Source organism: Octodon degus, unplaced genomic scaffold (assembly GCF_000260255.1).
Source record: "Octodon degus isolate 3935 unplaced genomic scaffold, OctDeg1.0 scaffold00085, whole genome shotgun sequence".
Classification (NCBI taxonomy): Eukaryota; Metazoa; Chordata; class Mammalia; order Rodentia; family Octodontidae; genus Octodon; species Octodon degus.
Window position 1 is genome coordinate 5,597,346 of NW_004524661.1, and position 20,327 is coordinate 5,617,672.

At 51.3% G+C, this 20,327-nt stretch overlaps 1 protein-coding gene across 1 annotated transcript in view; it reads left to right on the forward strand.

Moving 5' to 3' along the window:
• Window positions 1-20,327, forward strand: part of Slit3 (slit guidance ligand 3) — a 621,317-nt gene that overhangs the window by 519,994 nt on the left and 80,996 nt on the right. Inside the window, exons 15-20 of the mRNA XM_004637040.1 lie at window positions 8,330-8,480; window positions 10,315-10,389; window positions 14,182-14,325; window positions 14,946-15,089; window positions 17,348-17,511; window positions 18,489-18,621. Of these exons, the coding sequence (XP_004637097.1) occupies window positions 8,330-8,480; window positions 10,315-10,389; window positions 14,182-14,325; window positions 14,946-15,089; window positions 17,348-17,511; window positions 18,489-18,621 (811 nt within the window). The remainder of the gene's footprint in view (window positions 1-8,329; window positions 8,481-10,314; window positions 10,390-14,181; window positions 14,326-14,945; window positions 15,090-17,347; window positions 17,512-18,488; window positions 18,622-20,327) is intronic.

The following is a 20,327-nucleotide window of genomic DNA, read 5'->3' on the forward strand; positions in this document are numbered from 1 at the left end:
ATAGGCACAGAAATAACTAAATTGGAAAGTAGAAAGAATAAAGAATAATTTTAACTGTAGCTCTGCCACCGCCTCCCTATCTGCCGTCTACCTACCCACCTCTACACCTGCAGGATCCTGGCTTTTTTTGCTATGTGGGACAGAAGTGGTTACAAAAAAAACAAACAAATAAGGAGAAGGGAAAGGTTCTTGGGTTGACCTTGTCTAGACTACCATTTTTTGAAAACAATGCTAAGCAGAAAGCTTATTCCTACACGGGCAGAGGCGTTTAGAGCTGTAATGAGCCTGACATATGGCGTTCTAGATGCTTTCATGATATGCAGCTGCAGGGAAGAGGTCCAGAGAGCCACCGCTGAGTTCCAGAGGCATTGGCTTTAAGAAACTCCAGGACTCAGACCTGCCTTGGCCTGGAGGGGTACAGAGACTATACACTTAACCCTCTGGCTTTCCGTCTCCCAAAGACAGAAGGAGGGAAGCAATGCATGCTAGAGTTGATGGATAATAACTTGGCATTTTATTTGCCCTAAAGGCACCCCCTTGAAAAGACAGTTGATACAATTAGAAGCCAATTTGAGGGCTGCTCCTGTGATACATAGAGCCCTTCTTTAGGCAGAGCATCTGGCTTCCCAGCTGTATCCGCACTCAAGGCAGTGAGATCAGTTTAAGGGTGCATGTTGCTGTCTGGGTAATCTGACCATAGGATTAAGTCCTGCTGCACAGTCCCTGTCTGGCTCCCTGGGAGCTCAGGCCCCTCCCTAGGGAGCACTCAGCAGCTGAAAGACATTGTCTGTCTGCCGTCACACACCCCTGCTTCATGGAGAAGAAACACTCATGATGAAAACGCAGGGCTGGGGGTACGGCTTCGTGGTGCGCTTGCCTACCACACACAGAGTCCTGGGTGTGCTCCCCAGCACAGCAAAAAAGGAAAGCTCCAAAGCAGGAGCTGTGCTCCAAAGATAGCCAGCAGCAAGGTATATTAGCGACCTCAGAACCACCCAGTCCGTCCTAGGGATTAGAGGCACTGAGGCTCACACAACAGAAAAGTCCCATGTAAGAGGTAGGTTGTTATTTCCAGAGCTAGGTCTGAAACCTAGGACTTCTGACATACTGTGAAGATTCCTGAGAGTGTCTTTCCAGTCCTCTCTGTGCTTTTGGAGAAGGAAGCCAGAGACCAGGAAATGAAGATTATCAGGCTTTTAGGGGTAGGGGGCTGGTTGGATTTACCCTGCTCAGGCCACTGAGCTCCTGATCAGACTCCACGATGAATCTCAGAACCAGAGTGCTCCCAGACCTCTGCATGTCTGGGTGGTAAAATAGACTCCAGATTACAGTTTCTGGCACTAATCTGTAAGATGGGTAGGCTTACGAAGGTGGGGGGAGCAGTCGTGACCATGGATGGGCACATCACTGCAGACCACCTGCGTACTATCAAGGTCCTGAAAACACCTTATTAAAGAACCTAGTTCCCAAAACACTTGGTAGAGGAACAGTGACCCTGTCCTTCCTGCCAAAGGTCCTGCAGAGAAACCTAAGTCCCCTGACCCTGGCTCTGCTGACTTCAGTTTTATACATCTCTGCTAAGTGGAAGGAAGTCCCAAGTTAGCAGATGCATGAAAATGTCCCTTGATCTGTCGCAGATAGGGACATAAAGACTGAATATCCTCAGCGGGGTCCAGAGGTGGCTGGTCACCCTGCCCATCCCCATGATTCTCAGAAAGGACCCCAGGAACATGCATCTTCCCTGAATCAGTCGCTGTACCCCTTTTTCTCCCTTCATCTGAAAGAGATCCTTCATCAGGAGCCGCTGTCCGTACACTAGCCGCCACCTCAGTGACAGTGTTCTCAAGTCATGATGATAGAATTCTCAGCCCCAAGCCAAAACTTTCATTGGCTTCCCTGCCTTTCTCTGCAACCAGGAAGGGTTGTGTTTTTTGTTATTGTTGTTTTTTTGTTGTTTTTGTTTTTGTTTTTATGTCACATGCCACCTTCTCTACTAAACCTCAAGTGGCTTGGAATGAGTATCCACCAGCCAGGGGCTTCTAGAGCCCCTGAAGGACACTGAGGAGACTCTGGGCTGTAGAATGTCAAAGGTGGGGGATTCTCTCCTACAGAAGAGCATTATGCCTTCACATCCCACCAGGAATTGTAGTCTCTTTTTTCTTAAGAAGGTAGAGGAATGAGCAGTGACAGAACCACCTTGCAGCTAGAAATGCCCTACAAAGCATGCAGACGTTACACTGCTAAGCTTGGTGTCTTATTAGATCAAGTGGTGTGGTCGAATGGAGCTCAGCACTCAGGTCAGGCCTAGGACGTGACCCAGACAGTGATCTTGGCTTCCCTTGGGAACAAGGCATTCTGCCCTGCTGCTCCCGAGTATGGGAGTCTGATGGTTTCCCACCTGTTTTTCTCCTTCCTCTGCTGTCTCCCAGGGGTGGGGAACAGGGCGGTGGGGCTGTCTTTGGAAGCATTCCAGTGGAACGCCACTCCGGGTACTAATCACACTCAGTGGGGGCCTGCCACGGCTTCCGCTTCTCCACGCTGCTTCCTCTGAGTGCTCCTGTCCTCTCTCTGACGCTGCTTCCTGACCTTGACTCTGACCAGTCGCCGCGGGGCTTTCCTTTGTGCTTGATCTAACCATGTGGTGGAACGATGGAAACGGAACATGGTTCTGTCAAGCACCGCGGAAAGCACCGCGCTCTCCTGCAGCATGGCCCGCCACAGCCGCCGCCACCGCTGGACACTTCTCCTCTGCTCTGGAGCACCGCAGCCCACCACCTGCCAGACCCACCTCTCCCATCTCAACTTACAAAGGGCAGGAGGGTGGGAGTCTCAAGGGCTTCAGGCGCAGGGTGAAATGGGGATGGTGAAGCTCACTGGGGCCAGCTGCTATCTGTCTACATCGCCCTCCCAAAAGATGCCTCTGTCCCTCAGATCTAATCAGGATGTGGGCTAAGGAGGAACAGCTGGGTTCAAACCTTCCATTTGAAGAGAACAAGTATCCCCGAGGCACAGTCCCTATTGTCTCAAGGGAGAATCCCAGCCCTGGGGCATTTCCCCAAGTGGTAACTAACCCAAAGAGGAATCCATGCTACTGTGAGCGGTACCTCCACCTTACTGGTGTCCACTTCATTGGAAGTGCATGTGAGCATGACAGTGGGAAGACCAGCATGAGTCTGAGAATTTGACTTTAACCTAAGTCCCCTTCTGAACCTGACTCCCGCTCCTCATGAGTACTTTGGCCCTTGCCGCCATCAGACCTGAGGTTGAGACTAGTTCCTTGGCCTTCAGCACAATTAATCCAGAAGTGCTGGGCTCTTCACTGGATGCTCATTCAGTGCAAGGTGGGGGCTGTGCAGACTCTGCCTTCTCTGACCTTAAGAAGAGAGATCTTAGTGCTGCCTCTCTCACTTGTTTCTTGACACATCCTGGGCCCAGAGTTGGATTCCTGCTCTAGAGTCTATGTCTTAGGGCTGGCGAGATAGCTCAGCAGACTAAGCGCCTTCTTAGGCAAGCACAGGGACCAGGGTGTGATCCCCAGCACCACATGCAGTGCCAGTCCCATCTCCAGGCGCACTGAGCCAGCCACAGATTTCGGGCATAGTGGCTCACTCCTGTGATCGCAGCGCTGGGGAGGCTGAAAACAGGAGGATCACTATGAGTCCGAGCTGTGTAGTAGTAAGACCCTGTACCAAAAACATTTTTTAAAAAATTTTGAGTTTATGTCTTAGCCCGTGAGTGAGCTAAGGTGAGCTCAGATTTAAAACTAGGAGCTGGATTTTGGGTTCTCCTCAAGAAGTGTGACTGTCATTATCTCCTGTCTAAGGTTACTTCTCAGAGCAAGGGGCCTAGCCATGGATGGGTAGTACATTATCTTGTTTACCTTTGAAATTTTTATTATACATGGAGTGCTAACTATAGGCTAGCCCTGAGACATTTTATGTCATTGCCTTATTTAATTTTTACCACACTCTAAATTCCATTTTGTATCAGGGCTCAGAGAAGTTAACTAGCTTGTCCAGGGTCACCTCACTCCAGACTGGCTGTGGCTTACCTCTATACACTCAGCCTTCCCAGCTATGGTCATGCCCATTTTCTTGAATTAGAAATTTGTATAAACTTTGACTTGGATTGATGAGAAGTTAAAAATAATTTTAGTAGCCCCTTCCAAACATATATTTGCTTTTACAAATAACTTGAGTAAGAAATAGAAGTCCTGTTCAGTTGGTTCCCCCTACCCAGTGCGAATATACCAAGATCTCATTGGGTTCAGGGCAAATGCTCAAGCCTGGAGAAATTCCCTTTCCCTTCTCACAGAAGAGGACATGCTACATTCCTTGGCATTGCCCTGCCATGCCAGGAGCCAGGTCTGCCTTTGGGAATGGATCCATGATCCAGTGGTGCCCTTCCAGCTGCCCCCCTGCCCTGCCACAGCAGGCTGTGAGTACCCAGTGCTGTGGGCATTGCCCCCGCTGACAGGCAGATGGCTGCTCTCATAATAGACTCCAGTGAGGACAGATGACTAAAACAGCTCCTGGCCCAGCTGATGGCCAAACTCCTGCTAAAATAGTGTCTTCTAGCCACTGCTGTGTGGTCCCCAGTGTGGCTGGGGAGTGGATGTCCGTGTGCCTGGCCAAGTTCTCTTGATTCCATTTCCCACTTATGACCTTCGCTGGTCCACAGCACTTTCTTTTCAAGCTGATGAACTGGATAGGCCTTCATAATCCACCTGATTCCTCTTTCTGCTCTCTTCCTTCTTTTTCTCCTCCCACCCATCCTTGGAAATATTGAGGGTAGAGGGAAAAAGCCCTAGACATATGAGTTGGTACCTCCCTACAGACCAAAAAAGGATAAATATGTGACTTAGAACTCATTGCCATTGAGCTCACTGCCCAATGGAGGGCAGAAAATGCAGAATGCTTAAAATGCCGATACCCTGGTGCTAGCCTCTGATCCCAGCTCTGCCAAGTCCATCCAGAGAATGAGAGGTGTGGCCCGCTTCCTGCCTCAGTCTCAGCCCTTCCACTTGTCACATGTATCCCTCATGGGAAGGAACTATAGGGAGGAATTTATAATAAAACTGAGCTGCTGTGGATTTCTACCCTTCCCCCTACCCCATCTATTAAAGCTTGTCTGTGATCCTGTACCAAGTGTCGTTGTTCTCAGCTGCCCGCGAAAAGGGAGAAGGGCTCCAGGGCAGGAGCAGGCACAATGCCAGATGACATCAGCTCTTCCAAGGCCCATTTCAGCTGGGCTTCAGTTTTATGGCCCTTCTTCAAATCCTCAGAGATCTCTCCTGTCTGAACTCACCCCAAAGAAGAGACACAGCAGCCTATTTCAGTTGGTTCTCTCCTGCTAAGTATTTCTGGCAGTGACAAATATGCATTGAGATTGAAATTGACTTTTAAAGCTCTGGAAAAGTTAAAAATACTTTTGGGTAGTTATGAGCATTAGGCATAACAAATGGCTCCGAGAAACCCTGGGTAGTTTCGGTAATGAAATATGAAGTGATGGAGGTGGCATTTCAGGCTGGCTCAGATTGGGGAACAAACTTCTTTGGTTATATACATATGCTGTTATTAACATTTCTGGCTCCCACTTGTATAAAATATCACTGCGCGACCCCCTCGTTATTGCAAACCAGGGCAATAACAAAAACAGCAGGGGGAAAAATGGTGCGAAGAACACATTAGTCCATCGAATCTAATTGCAAAATCATTTCATTAAAATGGGTCAGCGGCTCTATTGCAGAGGTCCACCCGTTATAATCTAACTATACTACTGAGAGCAATTCCCGCTAACTACAGACTGCTCTCACCTTGATTAAAACGAAAATGCATTTAATAGGCGGCTGTCCCCAGCCAGCACGTGTCTTCAGGCTCATTGTGTTGAAGAGCAAACTGTGTTCCCTTCTGTCTTTCTGTCTTTGATGAGCAGTAGCCTTCTTTTGCTTTGCAAGGATCCCATTATAGACGCATTCTGAAAGAATAATATACCCACATGTGCCAAATGCCCCCTTCACACCGCCACCACATGGGTGCCCTGCTAGGGAACAAGAAGAGTGAGTCGTCTGGCAGAGTTTGAAAAATGAGACTCTCCCAGGACCCAGCATGCCGAGGTGACTCAGGAAAATGGTCCAGGTCAGAGTTGCTCAGTGGGATCGATGCTGGCAAGACAAGGGCAAGGGATCTGCTTCATACCCTGGGCCAGGAAGCTGCCCAAATAGATGTGAGGATGATGGGCAAGGCCTGTGTCCATGCAAGCCTGGGGCTGCAGGGGAGATGAAAGAAGGGGGTGCGGGGGAGGGAACTGAGAGCGAGAGGAAGATGCAGCCGGGCTGCTGCTGTTTCAGGTAGGCGCTAGTGGGTGCATTGCCCATCAGCAGTTAGTACAGGGAGGCAAAATGAGCACAGACACAGCAAAACAGAGGGAGATATCCACTTTCTCCCTTGCAATAGCTCAGTGAAGGAGAAATCTTGTTCCATCCACCACCACCATGTTTGACTTTATGTTCCTAGAGGCACTGGGATAATTAAAAAAAAAAAAAAAAAGCCAAAAAGCACCTTTGCAGTAAAGCACAGCATTAGTCATGTGGGCCCTGGCAGCAGCCCTCCTGGGTTTGTCCCCCTGCTGCCTACTGAGCAGCCAGTAGGCCTCGCTTTTCTCATCTACAGAATGGAGTTGGAACCTCAGGGTATGGCAGGGACTACGTGGAATCACTTGCCGTTCAAAGGATAGTGCCTGGTTCATGGTAGATGCTCAGTAAATATCGGCTGTTACCATTGGCTCCACTGACATGTTAGTATCTCTGATACGCCAGGTTTGGCCAGGTTCTAAGAAAGAGCAGCAGCCAAATCACAAGCACCCATGCTCACTTGCCTCCTTCCAGGAGACCCCAGTGCCTTAGTCCTTGATCTTCACATCAACCTATGTGATAGAAGAGTTGTTACTTGATTCCATGTTGCCTGTGGAGAGACTTGAGCTAGTCATTAGCAAAGCCTGGCCCGACCATGCCCTCCCCTGCTAAACCCTGCGTGTTCCGCGGGCTGCACATTGCTGCTGATACACGTAAGATCAGCAAGGCAATGTCCCCACTTGCTCAGTAAACCAGGGCTGTCCACACTGTGAAACATCCCATCGGTATACACAGGACACCCAGCTGCCAGTGGCACCTGGCTTTTGTGCTGGACAGATGTGGATCCAGCACTTGTTGGGAGCCTGGCAGTATGCCTAGGAGACGTGAAGGGTGAGAGAGGGAAGACATTGCAGCCCCATCCATGAGCTCATGTCTGATAGGAGGACCAGAGCACCCCCATTACCACTAGCATAATTCATGGGCTCACAGAGGTCTGCTTCGCTGCTCCCCTGGGCATCTCGGAGACATCAGATCGCTGGTCTCCTTACCATTACTGTGTGACCTTGAGCGAAATGCAATTTGGAAAAGATAAATCTGAGCTCCAACTTTTAACTCATGGGAAATGGCCTTCCGCCATAGTTAAACAAAACTTACTCTCTCAGACAGAGGTCAAATCTGACCCTCAAATGCATTCTGCTTATCTTGACAGTGTTTCCAATTTGAATTCATTACCAGTATTCTTTAAATATTTGGACTCTCTTAGGGAAAACCAAGGGAAAAAAAGGAATATCAGGCACCTCTGAGGGCAATTCCCAAGCATTAAGATTGCGAGCTCTAATTCTCCAGATAACTTCCCTGTCATCCGTCCAGTATCAAAGGCTGACACCAATGGCCATTTATAGCTATATGCTTGGCTTCCTTCACTCTAATGCCTGCAAGGCCTGGAAGACAGCTGAGTTTGTGGCCCTTTCCCATATCTTATTCCTATCCCTGGAATAAACTCCCATGAAATATTTATCAAAATCTCTTCCATTTGGTTTATCATGAACATTTAGAGAGCCCTTGGACAAGAGGATTCATGGAGCACCTAGCCTCCCTAAAAGGGTCAGCTGGATTCTATAGGTAGATATCTTGGGTCATTTCTTTGGGCAGGACAGCCACAGTGTTTAGCAGCTTCTCAATAAGGTGACCCACAAAGTCACCTGAAGAGCCCCAGACCTTAAGCCAGGCTTTCCTGAGGACAGAAGCTGATGACAAAGACCACAAGGAAAGAGAGGAGGCTGGAGAGGGGCAGGGAGAGCACCAGCAAGGAGGCCAGATAATGAAGGTGACACCACTGTGCCTGTCGCTGGCCTCCACTATACACACAACCCCAACTCGTCTGGCCTCCTTGCATCCTCACTCCCACTACCCACACCCTCAGGCCTTGAGCCAGGGAACCCAAGTGACTCTGACACCCTCTTTGGCCCTGCCCAGGCTCTGAGGACTACCGCAGCAGGTTCAGCAGCGAGTGCTTCATGGACCTCGTGTGCCCTGAGAAGTGCCGCTGTGAGGGCACCATTGTGGATTGCTCGAACCAGAAGCTAGCCCGCATCCCAAGCCACCTTCCAGAATATGTCACCGACCTGTAAGTCCTCCCTTTGCATGGACTTCCTCTCCCTCTCTGCTCAGACCCAGGGGCCTGAGCCAGCCTGGGTAGGTCCCCCTGAACCCTAAACCCTTCTGGCTCAGTCATACGAGCACCCCTTTGGCCTTTCTCTGTGTACTAGGCCAGTGGTGGCAAACCTGTGCACAGGTGCCACTGCTGGCTGTTTGTCAGCACTGAAGGTGCTAAAAGGTTCGTCATCACTGTACTAGGCTAAGGCCAGATACCCAGGCATCTGTGGACAGTTTGTCTGCACAGAAAGACAGTGCATCCATTCTAAAATATTTCATAGGACCAGCAAGATAACTCAGCAGACTAAATGCCTGCTTTGGCAAGTGCAGGGACCAGGGTTCAATCCTAGTTCCACTTGCCATGCTGACCCTGCCCCCAAGGCATGCTAAGCCATGACTGAGTCCAGGTGTGGTGGCTTACACTTGTAATCCCAGCACTGGGGAGGCTGAAAACAGGAGGGGATCACTATGATTCTGAGCTGCATGGCAAGACCCTGTACCAAATACATAAAATGAAAACATTTTTTCATAAATGCTAAGGACCGTGTTAGGTCCATGGTTTCAATAATGAATAAAGTAGACAACCCCTATGGCCCTCTGGAACATAATCATACCTTGATTCACAAATGCTTCTGTCTGCAAACAATTCAATTCACAAATAGCATTTGGTAATATTCTGCTTCATTTGCAAACTCCAAGTAACATGACAAACATGCTCACCACCATCTTCCACACATAAATAGAAATGCATATATTTTCCTCCAAATCTTAAAACAAATTAAGTTTTTAGACCGAGGTACCAGTGTAGTTCTTTCTAATTCACCAGAAACATAAGGAGTCAATGAAAACTTGCAACAGAGCAAGAAAACAATTACTGTAAAGTGATTAAATATATCTGAGCCTCCAACTAACCATGCTAATAAAGGGCATGTTGTCTCATTCAAAAGTGGAAAAGCTGGGCCGAGGATGTAGCTCAGCGGCACAGTACCTGCCTGGCAAGCACAAGGTCCTGGGTTCAATTCCCAGTACAAAAAAATAAAAGTGGAAAAACTAAAGGCATATAGATAACAAGTATTAAGGGCCCAGGAGGAGGCTGTGGGAGCTGGGTCAGATGCCTCTCTCCTCCAGTCTTCCTGAATATTGCCACCTTGTTTCTGGGATCTGAGGCTCAGTTTGTTAGCTTCAAAATGGGGTAAATAGTGCCTCACTTCTAGGTTGAAAGATTAAGAAAGGGACACAGCACAGACTTCATCTTTAACCCTGGACTGGGTTAAGCCCTTAAGTAAACGGCAGAAGCATTATTATTCTTAGCATTCTCTTTGACTTTGCATTGTAGGGTGTGGCAGCCGGCTCCCCTTGAGTACATAGAGACATTGAGTGTGGGGTCCTGAGATGCCTCTGGCAGAAGGAAGTGGTCAGGAAGCAGCCAAGTGGCCTTGGAGCCTGGGAAACTCTGGAACACATTTCCTCTGGGCTTTATGTTGCCATTGGTACCCACATAAAATGAAAGCAGATACTTGGTTATACAGAGTATGGTGGGAAGTCCCTTAACCCACCTATCCCATCAAAGGGGATTTCCTGAGGGAGGAGAAGGAGGCAAGTTGAAGGTCTCTTTTCTGCCCCTTCTCCTTTCTGAGGGCCCCATGTGGGTGCGGCTGAAGATTTTTGTAGCTCTGTTGGTCTTTATGGAATCTGAGTTTCAGTTGACAACACGCCTGAAGCCATGCGGGGAGGCCAGGCCGGGGACAGCAAAAGAGGTGCCTCAGGCACAGCTAATCCACCTCCTCCTCTTACCTCCTGTGCAGGCGACTGAACGACAATGACATATCTGTCCTGGAGGCCACCAGCATCTTCAAGAAGTTGCCCAACCTGCGGAAAATGTAAGTCAGATCGGGAACATGGCAGCTGCCTCCTTGGTGAGGGTCTCTGTTCAGACTAGAGCAGAACGCTAGGACTCTGGTGTCCCCTCACCCTCTGCTTCAGTGCTTCGCAGCCTCTTCCTAACGCATGCTATGGATGTGTTGGGAAGCAGGACGTGTAGGCACAGATCAAAATGAGATGTCACTGTGTATATTATCAAGCATTGTGCAGAGCCCGTGTTCCGTGCCACCCCTACGCAGCCTGCATCCTCTGTCCCCTCCTCACACCCACCATACAGCCCAGCGGTGATGGGAGGGATCCAGGTATCACCTGTGCTGAGGGATGCACTGGACTGTTGCATAGGGTCAGGGCTACTGTGGCCACTCAGGGTAGCTTTTCAAATGGTGTCACGGCTAGGGTGGAGCTCAGTCTTAGCCCTAGGTTGGGTCCCAGACAACGAAGAAACAAAGAAACAGGGAAGGGAGGGAAGGGGAGGGGAGGGGAGGGGAGGGGACAGAAGGAAAGCAGAGGGAAGAAAAGGAAAGAGAAGACCACCTGACATAGCATTCAGAGTCAAAACCTCTCTCAAGTAAACTCCCAGGTCACATCTGACACTGACTCTCAACCAGAAGCTGAAACTAGTGATCCTTCAACCAAAATCAGGTGTCTGTTTTTTATTTGTCAGTTGTATTTCTTTCTTTCTTTCTTTCTTTCTTTCTTTTTTTTTTTTGGGGGGGGGAAGGGTCTACAGGGTGTTCAGGGTCTCACTACTAGATTGGACTCATAGTGATCTGCGTGTTTACAGCCTCCCAAGAGCTGGGATTACAGGCGCATGCCACCACGCCCAGTCTCAATTGCCATCTCAGGGTGCCCCCGGGGCAGGGCACACTCGGCAGGGGGGATCGAACCCCAGCCGCTGAGCCTGCTTGCAGGCACTTTAATCCACTGAGCTATTTAGCCAGCCCTTGCCAATTGTATTTTTAATAAGAATCAATTGCCCACTTTTTAAAACCTGGAGTTCTCATAGAAACTACAGTGCTTACAGTGCTGGCCTCTTTGGGAATGTCAGGTGCTCTGGCAGAAGAGGTTCCCCCTTTCCCAATGGGCCCAAGTTGAACTGCACCAAGCAGTAGCTGCCCCCTTAGATCAGACATGTGCCTTGGGGTCCCCTTTGTCCCCCACAAGGCCTACTTCTATCTCCACTGAGTCACCTGCCAGACATAGACGGGTGAACTTGCAGCCCTCATTTGAAGTAGAATTTCTACCTCAAAGAGGTCAGGACTGGAAGGCGATGGACAGGACCCCGCCCCCTCATCCTGACTGTGCCGGAGCATCGCTCACTCATGACTCAGTGGCCTGAATTTCAGAATGTTCCACTCAGCTTTCCCCATGACATTTCTCTTTAACACTGGGCTCCTGGCAGGATTCCAGCTCATTCCGTGTTGGCAAAGTAGATGGGCACCCTGAAGATGAGACACTGAGATGACATAACCCAAGAAGATGCCAGTGCTCACCTTGCTGGCAGCCAGGTGAACCTGACTGAACCTGACTGCTGGAGACAGGAAGAGCAGGGTTGACAGGACCAGTAGCTGACAGAGGCCCAGGTCTAGGTGAGAATTGCTAAGGCCAGGGGCTCTCAGGTGTAAGATCCCAAGAGAAGACAATTTTCTTTCAGGTAGATCAGATAGAGAACAAGATGAAGGAGGCCCCCGAGGACCTTGCTTTTGTACATTGGGGTGCTCTGGTATCTGGAGCCTCTTGGAAGACACCCCCACTCTAGAAATACGTCAGGACTCTATCAAATCCCCATGTGCTCATTTTTTCTAGAATGTTTGCCCCAAACAGCACCTTCTGGCCTCCAGCCCTACTACAGCCTACAGTGAGCAATAGTTCTCTGATGGACAGCGAGACAGCAAGAGGACCTGCCTTTCTGGAAAATTCTATCTCCTCCTTTTGACTCTCCTTCTGTTTTTCATTCTCTCAGCCTGAGGAAATGCAATTCACAAGCCTTACAATAATGTGATGTTAATTTTGCTGGTTTAAAGAAACAGACATCAGGAAATGGGAGCCCTCCCCCTCCAAGCTGCTTCAGCTCAGCTCCACTGCCTGAGCAGCCCAGCTCCCTCTTTCAGCATCCCAGTGAGTTATGGCCAGCAGCAGAACCTTTCATTCTCCTCCCGTCCACTTTGGTGGTAATTTGTGGTCTCCCTAGCACATGAGCCTCATCCCTCCGGCCCAGACCAGGGCTGCTGGGTTCGATCAGAAACCAGCTGAATTTTAGGATGTCTCCAGAGGGGAGCAGAAACTGTTCAGGACATGTCCTGGGCCAGGGCGTCTGGGGCTGTTGGTCCCATTTTCCTAGCAGAACAGAAAGGGGAAGAGGAGAGCAGGATCACAGCAAGGAACAGATGACTCCAGGGAGAACAGTATTGTCTGTCTTCTCCACACCCACGTGCCTGTGCCCACACATGCAGGCCATGTTACTCTGTCCTGGGGAAGAGGAGGAAACCTGACCCCCAGAGCTGGCTGCAGGCCCACAGAGCCTTTGGGTACAGATTTTCTGGTTTGCAGGAGACAGATCCAGTGAGAGTACACTAACATCCCCAAGTTCTGCTGCATCCCCCTAGCAGGACATCCCTGTAGTCTCTGAACATGCCCTCCTTTGCCTCCTCAGAGAAACTGAGAAGTGGAAGCACTCGCAGCCCCCTCCTATCACCACCCCAATCCCTGACCTAGCCAGCAGCCGCCCTGGCCTCTGGCCCCCACAGGGAAGGGTCTGCACTTCGAGCGCAGTGCACAAACCAGCCCCTGCAGCAGCAGCACTCATGCCCCCAATCCTGAATTCTCAGAGCAACTACCGTGAGGCAGGGAGTCCCATGGCACCAAAGAAATATTCTTTCATAAAAGGGACAGTCCAGTGGAGAGGTTTTTCCATGTCAGCAAAACCTGGCTTCAGTCCAGGCCTCCCAGCCCAGTAATTATGAGTAACTTGCTTAATCTCTCTGAAGCTCTATCGCTTTCCTCTGTAATAGTCCCAGTCTGAGGGGTGTCATTTTGACACCTTGCTGGGATTATGAAAGTTAGATATCTACTACATAAAAAGTGCTAACCAGAATGTGTCTGCTTATGTCAGGAACTGCACAAATGACTAACTCCCACAAGCAGGGGACATGCTTCGTGTTTTTTCTCCCACCTTCTTCTCAAGAGTCCTTTTCTGAGCTAGACATGGTGGTCCATGCTTTTCTAGTACTATGGAAGGCTGAGGCAAGAGGGTCTTAAATTCTAACTGAGTTTAAACAATCTAGCAACTTAGTGAGACTTTGTAGATAAAACTCTTTAATAAGGGTGTAGCCTAGTGAGAAGGTGCCTCATACTACAAAATAAGTAAATAAATAAGCCAGGTGTCATCCCAGCACACAGGAAGCTGAGGCAGGAGGGTTGCCATGTAGTCAAGGCTACCTAAACCACAACATGAAGTCCTACTTCAAAATAAAATTTAAACAAATCACTACCTAGTGAGACTATGTGATAAAAAGAGAAACTAAATTTAATATTCACTGCATTAAACCTACCAGTCTCCCAGGACATGGAAGAGATAATGATACTGAAAAGCCTCTTCGGATGCCATGCATCCTGCTTCCGAGGTGGCCCCTCCTGCGGGGCACTTGCAGTTCCTTTCCCAGGCACAGGGACCCAGGACTGAACACCAGGGACCTGAGATGGAGCTCCCCCTCCTTCCAGGGCTCCCTTCAAGCCCCCAAAGGTCCCGCACTGTGATCACTGTTCACCTGATGCTCTGTGACTCCTTCTAGAAACCTGAGCAACAATAAGATCAAGGAGGTGCGAGAGGGCGCCTTTGACGGAGCGGCGGGCGTGCAGGAGCTGATGCTGACGGGGAACCAGCTGGAGACCGTGCATGGGCGCATGTTCCGCGGCCTCAGCGGCCTCAAGACCCTGTGAGCACCGGGACAGGAGGGCAGGGGGATCAGAGAGGTGTGTGCAGGTTCCGTCCTGATCTTCAGGACCCCTTCGGGCCCCCACATCTGATGAGAGGCAGTCACAAGCTGGGCAGCCCAGCACACACACACACACACACCCTGCAGAGCCACTCCCTGCTGTTCCTACCAGGAGGAAGCAAAGAAACATCTCCCCACATTCACAGAAAGACACACAGACACACATCCTGCACACGTGAACACGTCCCAGCAGGGGCATGTGGACAACACCTCACGTACACAAAGTGCCCACCCATAGCTACTTCTCGTCCCCTCTTGTCCTCCCAGAAATACACATGCCACCGTAACAGCATCAGGATCCATGTGTGTGCCCACAGACACCTGATCCGCGCTGCCACCAGCAGCAGAGAGCATGCGCAGACAAGAATGCACACACACACACATGCACGCGGGCGCTGCTCCAGTGGGGATCGAGGCCTTCCTTGCGTATCACAGGACAGAGCTGAGTGGCCTGGGGGCTAAGCCAGGGGCTGACACAAATGTCCCACCTGTTATACAAGTACCATCTGGGGAGGAAGCTGGATGCCTCCGCTCCCTCACGCCCACCCCGCTCCCCGCAGGATGCTGAGGAGCAACGAGATCAGCTGTGTGAGCAATGACACCTTCGCCGGCCTGAGCTCCGTGAGACTGCTCTCCCTCTATGACAACCGGATCACGACTATCACCCCCGGAGCCTTCACCACACTGGTCTCCCTGTCCACCATGTAAGTGCTCCACAGCCCACTCCTTGGGGCTCATCTGCCGTGATCTCCCCAGCAACCCCCTCTGGGTCTCTCCTATCTTTGGCCAAAGCGTGGGTCCTTCTGTTTACTTAGTGAATATTTGTTAGGCTCCTCTGATATGCGGGGCACCATGTAGATACTGAGAACGGGCAGACCTGGCCGGCCCTATCTTCCTGGGGTCACAGAGTGATAAGCTGCCAAAGAAGAGGAGACCTCAGCGATACAAACACCCAACACAAGCTTGTTTGAGAAAATGTCTTCTGGGGTTTAGCTTGCTGAAGACAGTGGGAAATGCGGTTCTTTCAGCAGACAGAGCATGTACCAAGGCCCGGTGGTTGACTGGAGCCCGGTGAATACGCAGGGCTGAGCAAAGGCAGTAGGGCTGCGAGTAGAGAAGGGCACAATGCAAGGCAAGGCCTGGAGAGGAGGCCAGGGCCAGCCTGTGAGGAAGGCCTTCTACCATGAGAAGAGGAAGTGATCACCAAGAGGTGGCAAAAAAGACATCACTGACTGCTTCCATGCTGACCACAATCAGAGCTGGAATCCAGCTTTCTGGACACTTAAATGTGTTCTCCTTCCCCGGGCAGTTCACCCCTGCGAACTCTAGGGCCAAACTTCTAGGTACAAACCCCGGCTTCGCCTCCCACTCGCTGTGTGACCAGCTAGCAGAGCCGCTTCATTTCTTTCTCCTTCCACTCTCCCTTCTTCTGTGCGGCCCACCCCCCAGGATCTTCATAACGACTGAATCTGTTCAGATCTGCAAAACACACAGCAAGGGCCTCTCTGTAGGCAGTGCCTGACATGTGTTAGTTTTACAGTTGCTCATATTTCTGGGGGACTCTGTTCTCCGTAGCTGCTGGTAATTGTCCTAGCTCTTCCCTCTCCCCAAAGCCCTTTGGAAGCCACAAATACCTGTTGCTGCCACCCCTTAAGTTGCTGCCCAGAAGCCTGGGGTTGCAATGTCCACAAGCCCTGGGGACTGGTCAGCCCCTTCTCCCTCCAGCCCAGCTCCCTATCTTCCCACCTCTTCCCTTCACCTCCCTGCCTGCCCCCACTAGATAGAACATCCTTCCTCCTGGCCAGCCCACCCCTCATCCATGCCCACCCCATCCCCCCAGGCATTACTCCTATGCCCCCTGGCCCTGCTGTCCTCATTCTTATATAACACCAACTATTTTCTAAGATGAACTATAAAGAACTCACTCCTGCTAGTCAGGTGCTCCCCTCAGCCTTCAGGTGAGGGCCAGAAGGACAGGGAGATGCCGCTGTGTGGCTCACTGCTTATCCCACCATCCAGCCCTTCAACAGCAGTAGCCCCTGCTGAAACCCCCGCTAAGAACCTGAGTTGGTGTCCAGTCTGTGATGGTGGAGGAGGGAATGAATGGGATACATGAGTAGCACCATCAAGGGACCATGGGTTAGGGACTAACACTGGTGGCTTGGTTCATATTAGTCCATTTCTAGCACCTCCACCTCCAAAACCCAGGGGGCAGTGTCAAAGAGCCAAAGAGCTCCGCCTCCCAGGGGTGGAGTCAAAGAGGAAACATTCCACCCAGGAGGAACTGACCAGCTTCCCTCCCTAGTTGCAGGGCTGACTCTACCCCACAAAGCTGGCCCCGAGTTCTTGAGTCCTTATCTCAGGGCAGCCACCTGAGGACTCTCTGGCCTGAGCATTCCTTTCCTCATTTGTAGTGAGGACAGTGTCCCCTCCTCACAGAGTGGTTGTCACAAGTGTGACTGTGGTGATGGTGCATGAAGTGCTTAGCATGGTCCTAGCCCGAAGGCAGACATTCATGGTGACAGCTGCTACCATTCCCCCATCTACCCCTCATTCTGGCCCCATCACTCCCCAGATATGGACGAGGTGCCTGTTGTGGGTTAGATCCTGGAGACTGGCAAGCAGCTGTAGTCACCACCCTCATGGACTTAAGAGTCCAAAGCACAAGGCCCACTTGCATCCCACGTAGAAACTAGACTACTCACTGTATCACCGCTATTGCAGAGGACATGAGAGCCATGCTCTGCCAGCAGGAAGGAATCTCAGGCCATTCCCACAGCTGCACCGAGCAAAAGACCACAGCCATGTCCACCAGTGGAGGCCTGCAGTGCGACACCTGCAGAGACCGCACCTGGCTCAGGAGGGGGTGCACAGTCCCTTTCCACACCACCTCTGCACCCCTTGGGCACTGGGCCAGGGCTGCAGGGGCTCATCCCACTCAGAGAGGCCTCTCCCTCCACAGCAACCTGCTGTCCAACCCCTTCAACTGCAACTGCCACCTGGCCTGGCTCGGCAAGTGGCTGCGAAAGAGGCGCATCGTCAGCGGGAACCCCCGGTGCCAGAAGCCCTTCTTCCTGAAGGAGATCCCTATCCAAGATGTGGCCAGCCAGGACTTCACCTGCGATGGTGAGTGCGCACCAGGAGGTCAGGGACAGGGGCATGTGGGAAGGCAAGGTGGTGCTGGCTGCAGCTCAGGACCCAGGAGGAGATCTGCCCTCCGACTCCTTCATGCAAATTAAGACAAAGTGCCCCTTTCTGAAGTTGCTTTACTTCCACCAATCAGAAGCCTTCCATAATGTGCTGAGTGCATTAAAATAAGACACTGCACTACAGCAAGGCATTGCCAGCTGCGAGAACACTGTTGTATCAAACATACCAAATATACTAATGTACCACGTCCACAGTGACAGTGAGATAGGTGGCCCTCAGATGGTCTGACGACCTTGTACCATGTATAACTACAGCTGTTTGTGGGAGTCCTAGGCCTGAGTCTTCCTGTCTGTGTCATAGCAAAGCTTAGCATGTGAGAAACAGACCAAGAAAAAGCCTGTCGCTGCCTAGGGGATATAAACACAGGAAGATCTGAGGCTTTGGGTCCCGGCATCCCAGAGACCCTGCTTGTCTAAAGGAATCAAACCAGGAGGGTTCCTTACTTAAGTAATTTGAGGTCATCTAAGGAGAGATGAATTGGTTTGCAGATTAATGTATAATGGGGCCAGGGGCAGGCCTGTGTAGTGACTAGAAGAGGAGACAGGAGGGGGAAGGACAGGACTCTGTCCTCCACCCTGACCACTCCTTCAGTCTTAGTTTATTCCTGATCTGATTATCAGCAACCTCTTCCCTATCTGTTTCTCTGGCTAATCAAATCCCAGCCACCTTGGTGGTCCTCATTTTCTGTCAAGCACAGTGAGAGGCAGGCAGCCCTTCCTCTAATCCAACCATGGAGAAGACCCGCGGTTACCTTAATCCTGGGTCAGCTCAAAACCCCAGGGGAGAGCCCAGTCCCCATGGAACCACTGGACAGCTCCACCCCAGCCTGGCTCCCCCACTCCCCCTGGCAGGGCTTCCCTCCTGCCACACTCACCCTACTGGGTTCTCCACAGGCAATGACGAGAGCAGCTGCCAGCTGATCCCACGCTGTCCAGAGCAGTGCACCTGTGTGGACACAGTGGTGCGGTGCAGCAACAGGGGCCTCCGCACCCTCCCGAAAGGCATGCCCAAGGACGTGACCGAGTTGTAAGTGCCCCACCCCCTACAGGCTTACTGCCCCCAGCATCTGTACCCTGTATGGAATGGGTTCAAGAAGGGCGTCCCCAAAGTAGAGGCGTCCACTGTGACAGGGAACAGGAAGCCCAGCTCAGCTCAAGCCTCAGCCGGTCTGGGGTGGAATATCTGACCCATCTCTCCCTAAAGAAATTCCAAGGTACAAGTGGAAGGTTCCTGCTTCACGTTCTCTGTTCCCCTGGCCTCTGCTCTGCACCCTGCCTGCCTACGGTCCTTGGCTATTTACCTGGCTCCAGGAAAGATGCAGGTGAAGTGTCCCCGGGCATACCAGGCTAGTGGCACACTCTTAAGTCAGATGCTTCTACTGCACCTTCACACAACACTGCCAAGCATGCAGCCCCATTTTCAAAAGGAGGCCTCCCTGCTGGGCCTTCTTCTCGGAGCAGGAGTTCTGTTATCCCACACTCCTGTCAGCTACTCCTCAGACCTTCTTACAACTCACAATCCTGGTTCAGTGATCAGCTGCTGTTCTCGTCGGAAGGGCTCTCGGCATCGCAAAGAGCACTTCACAGTGCCCCCTAGAAGGTTCCAGTGGGTGGGCAGGGAGGGCCCAGTCCTGCAGTCAGGAGTCGTGCTCTCTGGGATGCAGCTGGGGTCCGGAGAGCAGCTCACACACGCACCACCAAGGCAGCTGGCGTTCACACTTGTGCCATTCATGCCTTGGATGATTCACTCCGCATGGATAGATTAGCCGTTCTGTGTGCCAGGTCCTCTGCTGATGCTACAAGGACAATGGTGAGCAAACCAAGTGTGACCCCCAACACTCACAAGGCTCATGGTTAGTCAGAGAAGGCAGACATTGGCTTCACCAAGTTCGAAGCACGTGTGATATGATAGCCATGGAGAGTCCCGCAGAAGAGCCAGGTGTGGTGGTGCACACCTGTGTACTAGCACGTGGGAGGCTGGGGCAGGAGGATCAACATGAGCTTGAGGATCAACATGAGCTTGAGGTTCATGTGTGGGCTATGCAATGAGTTCAGGGCAAGCCTGAGATATACAGAATGAGACCCTGACTCAAAAGAAAGTGCTAAGAAAAGAGATCTAAGGGCAAGCAGAGAAGGGAGCCTCAGTGGGAAGCTTCCTCGTGGTAGTGGTACCGGCACAGTTCCTTCCAAGGGAATGAGCAGCACTAGACACAAGCCACTGCACACAGCTGAGGAAGGGGGCTGGCAGCTGCCCAGTGTCGGAGCAGGGACACTTGCACACCGCACGTCTCCCTCTTGTATTTTGACACTCTCTCACAAGACTCCCAGCCCAGTGCTTCCCCCGAGCCAGCAGCATAGCATGTGTGCTCAGACACAAGCCACATGACGTGAGCCAGCTCCCCAGGCAGTGCTTTGCTCACCTGCCCTGCCAGGTCCTGGGGTAGGACCTGAGCACGCCGGGCTCTCAGAAGAGCAGGGAGATCCTTGGAGGTGCTGGTAGCTCCTGGCATTTCTTGATGTTCAGAGAGACTGTGACCAGCAGTGCCAGCCCCAAGGAGGAAGAGAACTCTAACAAACGACAGAGCCGTGTCAGCTATGGCTTTCGGCTGAGACCATGCCCTTGAAGATCCGAAGAGCAAACACTGTGTCGTGTTGAGCAGTTCCCTGGGATAAGGAGCTGCAAACATGACCTGGGAATACACTCCTTCCTAGCCGACTGAGTGCCAAGCGACA